Source organism: Electrona antarctica (genome assembly GCF_951216825.1).
Source record: "Electrona antarctica genome assembly, chromosome: 17".
NCBI lineage: Eukaryota > Metazoa > Chordata > Actinopteri > Myctophiformes > Myctophidae > Electrona > Electrona antarctica.
Genome location: NC_136798.1, coordinates 22889501 through 22903757, shown reverse-complemented (window position 1 = coordinate 22903757; position 14257 = coordinate 22889501). Strand labels below are relative to the sequence as shown.

Sequence of the window (14257 nt, the reverse complement as noted above, 5' to 3'; positions counted from 1 at the left end):
TCATACAGAATTATCAGCGGGCTCCTTTACCTCCTCCGGAGTGGTGGAGGCTGGCTGGTACGTCTTCTCTGTAGGAGGGCAGAGGAAAGAGAGTTCACTGTGGTCAGATTGTTCTGGAGAAGCCAACAGAGAAATTCAACTATTCAACAATTTACATATGCATGTGCTTTTTCAACTATAGATTTTAGTTAAGTTGCAGTTTTTTGTGCTATCGATTATGTTTAGAACTAACTTTGACACTAGACTATGACTTATTTCTCAATCCTCATGGCCGCCAATTTATCACAGTTTAGCTGTGATCTATTGTGTGCATAGTGGATGACCCACCTTTCTGTTTGTCCTTGAACTTCTGGTGACATCTAAACAGCACAATGAGCATGGCTGCTTCCATCAGCTGGAAAACTATGTAGACCATGGGAAAGATGTACAGAGGTCCAATCACGTCTGCTGGAAATGCTACCTTCAATACAGTGGTGCACAGCTGGATGTTCTGACAGCCAGTTTCCATGGCGATGGTCCTCCGGCCCCTGAGAGGAAAATAGGCTCATTCATAAGTCATAGAAACACAGAGAGAGGTACATGATTATTTCATGTGTTGTGGCATGATTAATGGGTACATAAATAACGGCTTTGGGCCAAGTATCCATAATTAGGGCTCTGATTTGACCCGGAAAGCTATAGAAAAGTTGCACAAAACAGATTAATCTAAACGAAATTTTCGTGAAAACGTGTTATTTTCTGTGAGCAGCACCATTGTGTAGTAAAATTAGGCATACCCGTTAAAACCAGGAAATAATTTTAGATTTTTGCACTGGCTATTAAAAAATCACACCCGTGTGAACTGAGTGGTGCAGTGACGTCACACACTAACCATAGCAACCATGCTCACCTGTACAGGTACCACGTACAGGTACACGGGTACACGTACACATACACGGGTACAGACAAAGCTGGTTGTTGGAGTGGTTTACACCACTCAAAAATAGCATACAAGCTCACAATGCGTCACTTTGTGCTGCGTTGAGAACTTGTACATATACTATTTTTTAGTGGTGCTAGCCACTCCAAGGAACACACAGCACCACTCAGTTCAGACGGGTCTGATTTTTTACATTTTAGAAAAATCTTGAAAGTGTGAGAAGCCATTACTGAAGCCATTTGTACTGCCAATGATGATCTACTGTGCGCATGATCGTCAATCTTTCACATCTACTGTAAATCACTACTCACGATCCATTGAGTCTGAAGATGGAGGAGAGGACGTAACCAAACGTAAAACCTATGAAGGGCATTAGAGCAGCAATGGCCATGAGCGGAGGAGACAGCACTGTCAGGATGGAGCCACCGATCCCAACGCTGGCCATGATTCCCACAACCAAAGTAGCAATACACATTATAGACATTCCCACCTGAGCAGAGGAAAGAGGAAAAATTAGACTGGTCTCATGTAAATAATACTTGTGTTTTTGTCAGAATGTTCAAGGGACAAGGATATAACACATGGACGAGACATCATGTGATGGAACATGGCAGCTGGCAACCGTTAGCTTAAGTAACAGACTGGGGTCAGTCAACATTTTGGCCTTTTGGGAAAACAAAAAGGGAATTTAAGGTCTTAAGCAAAGCTATGCATCACATCGCCATGTCCATCTTACTTCAGTCTCCCATGTTGTTTACGCTCTGACCTTGGTGATGGTCTTGGAGTACTGTGGCTTATAGTAGTTGATGAGTATTCCGATACCGCACGGTACGAGGGTCATGACCAGGGCCAAGATGATGCCACCGTAAGGCACCGCGTTCTCCAGACCAGAGAAGCCCTGGCAGTACAGGTATAGCAGCAGGGGCATCATTCCAAGAGCCAGCACAGTGGAGCAGGAGGTCATCACAATACTGAGACAAATACACACACAAAACAATGTTCTCACCCCATTTGCTTTTCAAATTGGTCACTTGCTTCAGTACTGGCTAGTGCAAACTACGGCTTGTTGGATACATTTTGAGTAGAGAACAACATAAGCGAAAACCGAGTGACGAGTGACTCACTAACCCCCCACCCACCCCACACACACACAGCAGGAAACCAACAAATCTAGACTCCCATGGAAGTATATTGTGAAAGACATAAATACACATGGACCACTGGAATGTACACTACAGAACTAACTGGTAAGGATAACTGCTGTAAACGTTTCTTGTCAAAAGATGGTTCTTTTACTCAACATATTACTGTGCATATTATCCAAATACTCACTGTAGTAGGCTGGCGGACACTGAATATCTCTGCTGTCGGGCAGAAACCAGCTCAGTCCAAAATGTAAACTTTTCAGGAAATGAAAAAAAATTATAAAAGAAAACCGTATATTTTTAAAACAAAGAAATACTGCCTCATACAAGTTTGTATTGTGACTTTATATTGTCAATTACTTGCATGAGAAGGGGGAGGTTGTGGAGTTAGTTGCTTTAGCTACTAACAGTTTTGAGGGTCAAATGGATTTAGCTGGATTAGTCAGAAGCACTTTTTAATAATTTTCATTGGTTCAATATATTTTTTCAACCAACAAAAATTGAGTTGAGCTGGTTTCTGCCAGACAGTGAGCAACAATATATTATAAATCCTCATTTACTGTAGATAGTCTGTACATATATCCATTCATAAATGTATGATTTATGTTCAAATGATAGATTATGTTTAGGGATCAGTCAGTCCAAGTGCAAATGGCTAGGGTCATACTTCAAAAGTATCTTGGTGACTTACATCCAGGCTACTTGTTCATTTTCACACATTTTGAGTAAATGGATGCCTAACATTTGTTAGTTCAGTATTTTGATTGATTTACCATATAAGTACATATAATCAAATCAATAGAATGCAAAAAAATAAATAAAATAAACTAAACTAAATGTCTTAAACAACAATCTTACAGTATGCCTGAATATTCTGTGCTACAAGGACATGGCTCAAGGCCAGTTCTTTATAACGTTTATAGGAGCCATTCTGTTGCCTAACAGTGACCCTGACATTCCTAAAATAGACTTAATGTAAGTGCTAGCATTCAGCAACATCAGAAGATAGGAACCAGAAGAAGGTCGATTTATTAAGCAGAACTATATTTCTTGCAATATTTTCAACTATTCATCTGGATGTAAGTTAACATATTAATCTATCAATGTCAATATTACTAATACAAGTGATCACTGCATTTAACTCGTTAGTCAGTGGCTGTATTAATGGATACAGTTCTTTCTGACCTAATCAGATAAGAACCATAGAGATCTGATAGAAATGGAATGTACGTGTGTCACTGTGTCCTGACGTGTTGTACCATAAAATACATGTCTAGGAACTCAAATCAACAGGAACCTAATGGGGTGACTGACCTGACGGTTACATTTAAAAAGCATGCTATGGCATTATTATGATAATTTCACCCCGTGATGGCCAGGTGGGTGATTGTGGGTGTCCAGCAGTTCATTCAACTCTGATAATAAAATGAGAGCTGCCGGTGATTAGTGGTACATGACATGCACATTTTATTGACAAACGGCATTAGGGCTGCAACTATGATTATCTTTCTAATTGTTTTATTTTTATTTTTTATAATGAACTAAATCGATTTGTCTGATTAAGCACTTAGTCTCTATTTCATGTACCATACAGCAATGTCATACACATCGCAACTTTTGTAGTGTTGTTATAATTATGAAGTAATGTCTAGTAATCTTATAGAGCTTTTTTGTGTGCTATTTTTGCTACTATACCTAAAAACAAAGAAATAATTATTATTTAAATAAAATGTTGCATCCCTATGAAACAGCATTTTGGATGGTTTCTCCTAATTTGATAATTTCATGGCTTAATGATCAGGTGGGCGATGAGATGCCCAGCAGGTCATTCAACTCTGATAATACGATGATTAGTGGTACATGACATGCACAGGATTGACGCAAGGCTTGCTTCTTGTGATGTCAGAAATGAAAAACAATCCCACAGGCCAAGGCTACTGAACATCGCCATAACAGAGATGGCCAGGAAAGCACATGATGTGCAACTAATTATCAGCCTGGCCTTTTATGAAGTGATAATGCATGTCTGGTGGGGATGTGAGAGTGATAAATGCTATAATACATAATGTCTGGCTCCCTCCCTGGCATGCAGCCTACTATTACATTGTTTAATGGTCTGTCAGGAACCAGCCAATTATAGTTATTATCATATTCATCTCTTTCATCAGACAGACACCCCAGCCTACATATAGAATGCCCACAACCGGAAGGTCAAAATCTATTCTAGACTTTCATAATGTACTGTTAGCAAACATATTCTCCACATATTCTTAGCTGTTTTTTATTGTCTCCACCAGGCCGAAGGCATGGGGAGAGAGTATGTTTTGCACTCTGTCCGTCCGTGTGTGTGTGTCCGTCCATGTGTGTGTCCGTCCGTCCATCCGTCTGTGTACAGCTAATCTCCGGCACCGTTAACCTGGTCGATGCCAAATGTGCCAAAACACACACACTCCCTGGATGCCAACGATGAACCTCTGCCCCAAAACTTCCAGAACGGCCTGTTATAGCGACTTTTGGAAAATACATTTTTTGATATTGCTCCTCCAGATTCTGTCCAAAAATCCCGCAAATCGTTACACACTATCTCTATAGTCATATGTTCAAGCCAGATCTTTCCGATATTTCATATTCCATCAACATTGTCAAAGTTGGCAGGGTTGGCCCGTTTTTAACAAAAAGCCTCAAATCATGAACGCAGCGTGCAATTTACTTGAAATCTTTCACTGACTTTCCTACTAGGCTGAGGAATATATCCCACCCTTTTCACATTGGCCTATTATAGCGCCACCAGGAGGCCACAACCTGACCTTCCCTGGTGGAGACCTGTGCCCCGAGGGGCACTTTATCTAGTTCCATTCTCTTACTTTATCCAATCAACTCAGGCTGACTGATAATATGACAATACTGATAGAAGACACATGATGACATTATGGGGATATGGGTACATTTCCTAATAATGATGATACAATCAGGCAATCAGGCAACTTCTAACTCCCTTTTCTGTCTGAACTTTCTTAATCTCAGACTTCTCAGTAACTGACAAGATTGTCGCACTTCCACGGAACAGTGCACAAACGTTTAGCGCACTGTTCCGTGGAAGAAAATACAACATCTTCACTTTGCTTCATTAGGGACCACATGCAATACCTTCACGGACCACCGGTGGTCCACGGACCACCTGTTGAAAACCCCTGCTCAGGACCATTCACAGCAAATAACCTCTATAACAAAATCACACATCAGAGATGGACTGTATATACCTGAGGTTCATGTCTCCTTGCAGAGCCAGGGCCAGGATGTTGGAGAGGTTTCCTCCTGGACAGCATCCACAGATCAGCACTGCTACAGCGGCCATTGGGTCTAACTGGAACACCTGGAGCACAGGAACAGTATATGTAAGGGTCAGTACCAGCCACTGACATATTGATAAAGGGGTGGATAAATGAGATGGCAGCTGGCACACAGAAGTTCAAAGCTTCAGGTCCTCTTAACGAGGCCAGGCTGCCATGATCATGATATGATCATCAACATACAATGTCCACATTACAGTTCCTTACCTTAACATCTGACGTTTCACCACCTTATTAATCAATTTTTCAACAGATTAATTTGTACAGTATGCATTTGTACAGATGAATGGAGACGATTAAGCAAATAATATTTGAGATTATCTCGAATAGTTGCTAACAGCTGATTATGTAATATAATTGTGACAGGCCTATCAGTGTATATACTAACCTTAGCCAGGCAGAAGGATGTGAGAGGCATGACTCCATACTGGGCCACCACAGCTATAGCCACACCCTTGGGTCTCACTATGTGGGCCTGAAGAGAGAAGAGATGGTTCATCATACCAACACCATGTCTTTCTTAACCCCATCCATGCAATGTACAGTACAGTATCAGCATCGAGATACAAAAGTAAAAGTACTCATTGTGCACAATGTCCCATTTCCTTAAGTTCAAAATGTATGAAAAAATCTTTTGAAAATAGACGATCTGCTATTTTCAAATTTCTGTATGTATAGGGCTGTAGTGGTTAGTATGTTTTGTAATAATAATCTAAATCTATAAATGATTTAGATTTATTTAAATTATTTCAAAAACAAAAGAAATTGCAGAGCTACAAGCTTCACGATACGATGTGTTGTGATCTTGAGCTATTTTCGCTATTCATCATACAAAATATGACAGATACCGTTAAATATACTGTCTTTACATTAATTTTGTACCCTCTCTCAGCTACAAATGGATTAATTTACACTGAGGGATTTTATTGTGTATCAGTCTATTGTCTATTGTCTATGATAATCATTATGACACTTTAGTGCACTGGCCAAAACAAAACATGAAATCATAAAATGAAAATGGTCTTGTCACACACTTTATGTACTGTATGTTAGTGTAGCTGCATCCTCCCACATTTTATGTATATTTAATATTTTCAATATGTTTTTGTTTTGTTTTGTGAACATTTTCCCCTATAATGACATGCACAAAATAGGGACACGAGGTTGAAAGTAGGGGGCAAGATTACCTTGATTTTGCCAACCTCCATGGTGCAACCCAGTGATATCATGGTAATGAACAGGATGACCACGGTGATGAGGCTGATAGCCTGGTCCATGGCTGCTGATATGATCCGAGGCTCTAACAAAACACTACTGGTATTGGCAGCTGTGATGTTATACGAGAAGCTGTCATTCTGCCACAGATCTGAGTTGTCATATAGCAGCTCCATTGAGTAGTCCTCCATGATGAATGTTTCAGGGTAGAATCGGTTCTTGGGGTATCCTGAGAAAGGTGGACATACAGGTACATACAGGTAGACCAGTATTACCATGTGGACTTTCCAACCAGGGGCAGGAACACACTGGATCGGGTTTACAGCAACATCAAGAGTGCTTTTAGAGCAGCCCCCCGCCCCCATCTTGGCTCATCAGACCACCGTACGGTGATGCTGGTCCCTGTATATAGGCCCATGCTCACCAGGGAAAACCCTGCTGTAAAGCAGGTGAGGGTGTGGCCTGAAGGTGCTATGGAGGCACTACAAGACTGCTTTGAATGTACAGACTGGGACGTGTTCAAGGAGGCAGCAACAGAGGGTCAACACACTGATGTGGAAGAGTATGCTGGGACTGTGTCTGCCTACATCTCTAAATGTATGGAGGATGTCAGTGTTGTAAAGAACATCACAACTCGGGCTAATGAGAAGCCTTGGATGACCAGCGAGGTACGTGCACTACTGAGGGTACGGAACGATGCTTTTAGGGCAGGGGATGGTGTGGAGCTCAGAACAGCAAGAGCCAACCTGAACCGTGCTATCAGAGTTGCACAGCGTGCCTACAGTCGGAAAATACAAGGCTTCTTCCAGGATCCTACGGACTCCCGGCGCATGTGGCAGGGCATTCAGTCTATCACAGGCTACAAGGGGGCTCCATCACCCTGTGAGGACAATGAGGACTTCCTCAACGAGCTGAACCATTATTTTGCACGCTTTGAAGCCACAAATAACATCCCTGCAAGGAAAACTATTCCTCTTCCAGATGAGCAGGTACTCAGTCTGGATGTGCATGATGTGCGGAGGACGCTGAGAGGCATCAACGCCCGGAAGGCGTCAGGCCCCGACAAGATTCCAGGTCGGGTGCTAAAGGGATGGGCGGATCAGCTGGCCCCGGTCCTCACGGACGTCTTCAACATGTCACTAAACCAGGCTGTCGTCCCTTCATGTTTCAAAGCTGCTACAATAATACCAGTGCCAAAAAAGCCCACAATAACATCTCTCAATGACTACCGCCCAGTTGCACTCACCCCCATAATGATGAAGTGCTTTGAGAGGCTAGTGAAGGCTCACATAGTTTCCAGACTCCCCCCCACATTCGACCCGTTCCAGTTTGCCTACCGTGCTAATCGCTCCACAGAGGATGCTATTGCCTCTGTTCTTCATCGGAGCCTGGCCCATCTAGAGGGTAAGAACACCAGTGTGCGCATGCTGTTTCTGGATTTCAGTTCAGCATTTAACACTATTATACCCCAGCAACTGGTAGACAAACTGTTCCCCCTGGGTCTGGGCACTCCCCTGTGTAACTGGCTGCTGGACTTCCTAACGAACAGACCTCAATCTGTCCGAGTCGGAAATAACAACTCCAGCGTCATCTCCCTGAGCACTGGCTCTCCCCAGGGCTGTGTCCTGAGTCCACTGCTGTTCACCTTGATGACCCATGACTGCTGTGCCAGGTTCAGTACCAACCATATGGTGAAGTACGAGGACGACAAGGAAGAAGTGAGACAGCTAGTGGGCTGGTACAACACACACAACCTGGTCCTGAATGTCAACAAGACAAAAGAGGTCATTGTTGACTTCAGAAAGAACCAGCACACCCACTCTCCACTCCTCATAGAGGACACTGCAGTGGAGGTAGTGAGCAGCACTAAGTTCCTGGGGGTACAGATCACAGACAGTCTGTCATGGTCCTCAAACACGTCCTCTCTTGTGAAGAGAGCCCAGAAACGCCTGTTCTTTCTGCACCGGATGAGAAGAGCCCAACTCCCCGCTCCCATCCTTACTACTTTCTACAGGGGAACTATAGAGAGCATCCTGACAAACTGCATCTCTGTCTGGTCTGGAAGCTGCAATGAAGCAGACTGGAAAACAGTACAGAGAGTAGTGAGGACAGCGGAGAAAATCATCGGGACATCACTGCCTTCCATCAAGGACACTGCGCACAACCGCTGTCTGTCTAGGGCCAACAACATCAGGAATGACCCCACCCACCCACACCAGGGACTGTTCACTCTGTTGCCTTCTGGCAGAAGGTATCGAAGCATTGGAAGTAAAACAGCAAGATTTTCCAAGAGCTTTTTCCCCCAAGCCATTAGACTTTTGAACAAGTGCAATATCCCCTAACCTTTTCCCCCTATATGCTGCTATAAGGACTCCTGTTGTGCAATATCTGTCTCTCAATTAACTAATGGTGCTTTTTAATTTATTTGTTTTTAAAGTGGATTTTAGATTTTAATAGTATTTTTAGCTCTCTTTTAACTAGCATACTAAAAGCCAGTGAAACGACATTTAGTTCTCTTATGCATTTTATGTATCTGCTGAATGACAATAAAGCTATCTATCTATCTATCTAGACGGGCACGCACACATAGATGTACCCATGGATTGGACACACACATTCATAGCAAGGGAGAGAGGAGAGATCAGTAAATTGTTCTTAGAGTTTGAAAGTGTAATTACATCATCCACTGTAATGATTACACAGGCACATGTAATGCCTCTACTGTTCTCTGTACAATTAAATTAAATATTTAGAAGTATGGCTTGGATCCCCTTTTCCTTTATTTTCACAAGGCATTGCTTTCTCGCTTTCATTTCATCATGGCAGCATTGACAAGCTGCTATGACAAGCTAAAGACTGAACAAGAGATCATATGTCTCATCTCATCCTTATTGGAGAGAAAGATTTGCAGTTGGTCAGCCCACTGAGCCCAGCATGCATCTAATTTCATGGTCTTTCATCTAAGAAGACAAACATTTTGCTTTGGTCACATTGACCCCTGATCTTTTTTTTTAAACTATTTATATTTTAATTGAACAAATATATCTTAGCATTTATTCCTTCAGTTTATGCCTTGAATATGTAGTTTTGATTTGACACTTTAATGCAGTTAACTCAGCTGACTGTTTAATCTGTGAATGAGTAAGAAGATAAGCTACAGTTTTCTTAAAATTTCCTACCAGTACTGTTTTCAAAACAACCATCTGTTGTCAGGGCCGGATTAACCCTCCCTAGGGCCCCCGGGCTAGAAAAAAGTCAGGGGCCAGACAGATAGACAGGCAGGCAGGCAGGCAGACAGACAGACAGACAGACAGACAGACAGACAGACAGACAGACAGACAGACAGACAGACAGACAGACAGACAGACAGACAGACAGACAGACAGACAGACAGGCAGGCAGGCAGGCAGACAGACAGACAGACAGACAGACAGACAGACAGACAGACAGACAGACAGACAGACAGACAGACAGACAGACAGACAGACAGACAGACAGACAGACAGACAGACACTAATCTCTGACCATGCATGGTGCATTGGTGCTGAATGAATGCAGCCACTAGTAGTGCACTAATGGAGTTTTAGAGGAAAATATTGGGGGTATTTTGTTTTAACTTTGGTGTAATTTTGGGGTACCCAGCCCCCCCAAAAGAGAGGGAGGCAGGCAGACAGACTAGTCGCTGTCCATGGTGCTGAATGTATGCAGCCACTAGTAGCCAGTAGTGCACTAATTAAAGCAAAGTATTTCACAATGTGCTCAGAATCTGATATACGGAAGTGGTGGTGTCACTGCTGTGTGTGTGTGTGTGTGTGTGTGTGTGTGTGTGTGTGTGTGTGTGTGTGTGTGTGTGTGTGTGTGTGTGTGTGTGTGACACATGACTATGCTTTCACTATTTTATGCAAAACAAAAATCCCTAATGTATCCAAGGTGATTAATATTCATGCCTGCTTGTGCAAACATGGCACAGAATGAGTAAACCAGAAACAAATGCAACATTTATCACAAACTTCAAAGATTGTCTTACCTGGTGGGACAGAGCGCCTTCTTTCCTCTGATCACTAAGACAAATGTGCTCCTCTGTGAGGTTTCACGGTTTATTACTATTGAAATTTGGTTAATTATTATCAACAAAGCCTATAGCCTATCACACAGGTAGTACAATGGTCCACTCACCTGTTCATCTTATCTATGCTCTTCCTGCAGAGAATGATACCCAGGGCAGCTGCAGACAGCCAAAAGCATACCTATGGTTTACCTCGGGTAACACATTCTCAACAGTCACTCACAAGAAGTTGGTAAACATGAATAGACATGCTAAAACAGAAAACTCGATGATGAGTCAATAAATCTAACAGTTGCTGTTGTTTGCAGTACCTTGCAAGTAATCAGATTGCTGCTTTAGCTTCTGCAGTGCTAAACTTGAGGTTGCTTTATGTGTGTATGTTAGCATGTAGTGAACAAATTTGTTATGGTATATTATATTCTTTACTTTCTTGGTGTCAAAAATGTTTGAACAACATTTCCCCACAGCGGTAATTGCTAATCCAGTTGGTGTTGACTTTGAGGTGTAAACATGGATGAAGCCAAAGCCTCTCAAACTTTTGCGAGTTTATGGCTTAGAGATTATTCCATTGAAGTTTGTGAGATGTGGTATTGCACAGTAGCCACAGTAAGCCACTACAGTGGTAAAATATACTCTCCCCATGCCTGCGGCCTGGTGGAGACAATTACAGTACACCCATCAACCTTATGATAATTATGCATGGAAGCACCATCTAGTGGACACTTAATTTATACATGTTGCTTAAAGTAGTTTTGAGCAGGCTAGTTTTACATCACCTGCTTTCATGGCTGTTTTGAACATTTTCTTTTTGAAACATTCTATCTATGCTAGCCATGTGTTTACTTTTAGCCAATATTAGGTTTTTGAAAGGAACCAATTATGAACCCAATATCAGATGCACTGACTTACCTATTGCCAAAGTTTTTGGATTTAAGAAATGCTATAATACTAAGTAACTCATTTACTATGCTTAGATCCTTTGTTTCTCTATTAAACAAAAATAAAGTATTATCACGTTTAGTTAGCCTTTAGCTTTCATTTAATCGGGTGAGTAAACTGAAAACCAGTTCTCTGGGCCTCATCATGGTAAAAACTATTTAAAAGAACATTACAATAAAATACATTGAATGGTCAGCAAGATGGACGATATATAAAATCAAAGCATTTTACATGCACGACCACAAGAACTTGACACTAATTTGATGCTGTGAATAATGTTGGATGGATTCCCACCACATCCCCTACTCTCTCCTCCCCCTTCCATAAGTCATCCATAGAAAACAATAGCAAGGGCAAAAACATCCAGGCCTAACATTGACATAAGGCTGGGGGGTGAAAAGCCACAAAATAAACGGCATTTTATAGGTTTATCAGGCCAGCCCCATATGGGGGGAGGGGAGGGCGACTCCATGTGGCCTGGACTGATCAGTAATTACAGGCCTGCACTGGACATGCCCGCATGCCTCCTCCAGTCACTGCCCGTGTCAGCCACAGCTAATCAATGTCTACTCCTTACTTGCCCTGTGCAGGCAGGCGATTATGGACTGAAGGGCTGATCAAATGCAACATAACTCACTGTGGCCTGTGTGTGTGTGTGTGTGTGTGTGTGTGTGTGTGTGTGTGTGTGTGTGTGTGTGTGTGTGTGTGTGTGCGCGTGTGTGTGTGTGTGTGTGTGTGTGTGTGTGTGTGTGTGTGTGTGTGTGTGTGTGTGTGTGTGTGTGTGTGTGTGTGTGTGTGTGTGTGTGTGGCGTGCGTGCGTGCATGGAGGGGGTCCTCTAGTTTCCGTCAGAAAGGTGTCATGATTGATCCCACAAGGGAGAATCAGTTGTCAGTAATAAACACAAATAGAGGTAAAGAGACATATCAGCTTCAAGAATAAATAGAAATTTGAAATAATGTACCAAAAACTAAAGGGAGTCTCAGAATTGACTTGGTGTATGAAATCAAAATTGGTTTAAAAACGAAAAAGAAACATGTCATTGCAAGCAAACAAGATGCTAATCTATTTTATTATGCAAGTATAGACCTTGGTTCAAGTCCACGAGTTTCAAGTGACCACCCTCTGGTAAAGCTCAAAGAAGAGAGGTGGGGGTCGTCATGTCATGATGACAGTGGATGCATTATTGAGGCCCAACCTTATTGTGTTGTCATGCCTTAAATAGGCTATACTGTTACAGACCTAATTTCTGGGTGACCCTGTTTGTCTGCACTGCTGCAGGACATATAGCTAATATGATAAAGGGAATGAGAGAGGGGTGGACCAGAGGAATGGAGAAGGAGGCGAGGGAGAAAGGGGAATGATAAAGACAGAATGAGAGAGGGAGACAGAGGGAGGAAAAGCTAATAGGAGGAGGGTCATAGCAGGTTGCTATTATGTACTGGCAGGGTGTCAGCAGCATCTGCTGTGGCCTGCTGACCTGCCAGGGGAAGGGTTGAGGCTGTTCTAGGCTTTGTTTTTACGCATTTGTTGATCCACTGTTGCAGGGCAAATAATCCACTATGTAAGCTCCTTATGTACAGCATGAATTTTGAGGAGAAAAAAAAGAGAAAAGAAAACAGATTATCTGCTATTTGGTCCAACACATAGACTGAAGGTCCAACACCACCCCCCGACCCCCACATGCCGTTGAGCTACTAGCAAAAGGAGAAATAGTAGTGAATAGCAGAGCTCTACAACAAGCAAGCGTATAGATCTGATATCAGTGTGCAACATGTCATATGACAGAATACATTAGGCATCTTGTGAAGGCTGGGTTGAAGAATAATGGGAAAACAAAGATATTCAAAATTACTAATCAAATAGTGGCGCAAGTGTAGGTTTAACCTGGTCTGCAACTGTCAAATGCAATGCCTTGTAGAAAGAAAGAAAGAAAGAAAGAAAGAAAGAAAGAAAGAAAGAAAGAAAGAACAGAAGGGCACCCATAGCTGAAGGGGTTTGACAATTTATTGTGCGTGTCTGTGTTTGTGTTTGTGTGTGTGTGTGTGTGTGTGTGTGTGTGTGTGTGTGTGTGTGTGTGTGTGTGTGTGTGTGTGTGTGTTATTGTGCATGTTCATGCACAATAATGAAAATGATGCCTTTTCAGATGTCACAGCTAATACACCAGATATTGTTGTTGTTGATGAGGACAGTAGAGAAGTGACCATTTTGGAGGCATTCCTTACCAAGGTGCTTAAGTACCAGCGTCTTAAGGATGCTATTATACAACTTGGCTACAGATGTAAACTACTTGTGTTCATATATTTGGAAGCCTCGGTAATGTGCATAAATCAGTCGCGAGGGGCCTGCAGATTGGTGCCCAAGCCAAGAGCTAAGGCATCGGCAAAATTCTGTTCAGTGTCTGCACTAATTGGCAGTCGCCATATATGGAGAAGGCGATGCTTTCTGTACCCGTGATCTGTATCCTGAAGCACTTGTTGTAGAGCTTTTTTTTCAAGTTTGCGCATCCACTATTGTTTGTGTTCAAGAAATTTCTTGTAAAATGTGAACGCAAATAAAGATGTTAAATGTGTGTGTGTGTGTGTGTGTGTGTGTGTGTGTGTGTGTGTGTGTGTGTGTGTGTGT

The 14257-nt window shown here is 42.4% G+C and overlaps 1 protein-coding gene across 1 annotated transcript; it reads right to left on the bottom strand.

Annotated features, from left to right (window-relative positions):
- slc10a1 (solute carrier family 10 member 1) lies at nucleotides 1-6697 on the bottom strand (the record flags this gene model as incomplete). The annotated part of the gene is made up of 7 exons (XM_079526331.1): nucleotides 6602-6697; nucleotides 5803-5889; nucleotides 5325-5437; nucleotides 1686-1890; nucleotides 1231-1409; nucleotides 328-527; nucleotides 1-68 (listed from the first exon to the last, which is right to left on the bottom strand). Exons 1-7 carry the CDS (start codon nucleotides 6689-6691, stop codon nucleotides 1-3), a joined length of 942 nt encoding a protein of 313 aa, XP_079382457.1. The 5' UTR covers nucleotides 6692-6697.
- Between the last annotated feature and the right edge of the window lie 7560 nt (nucleotides 6698-14257).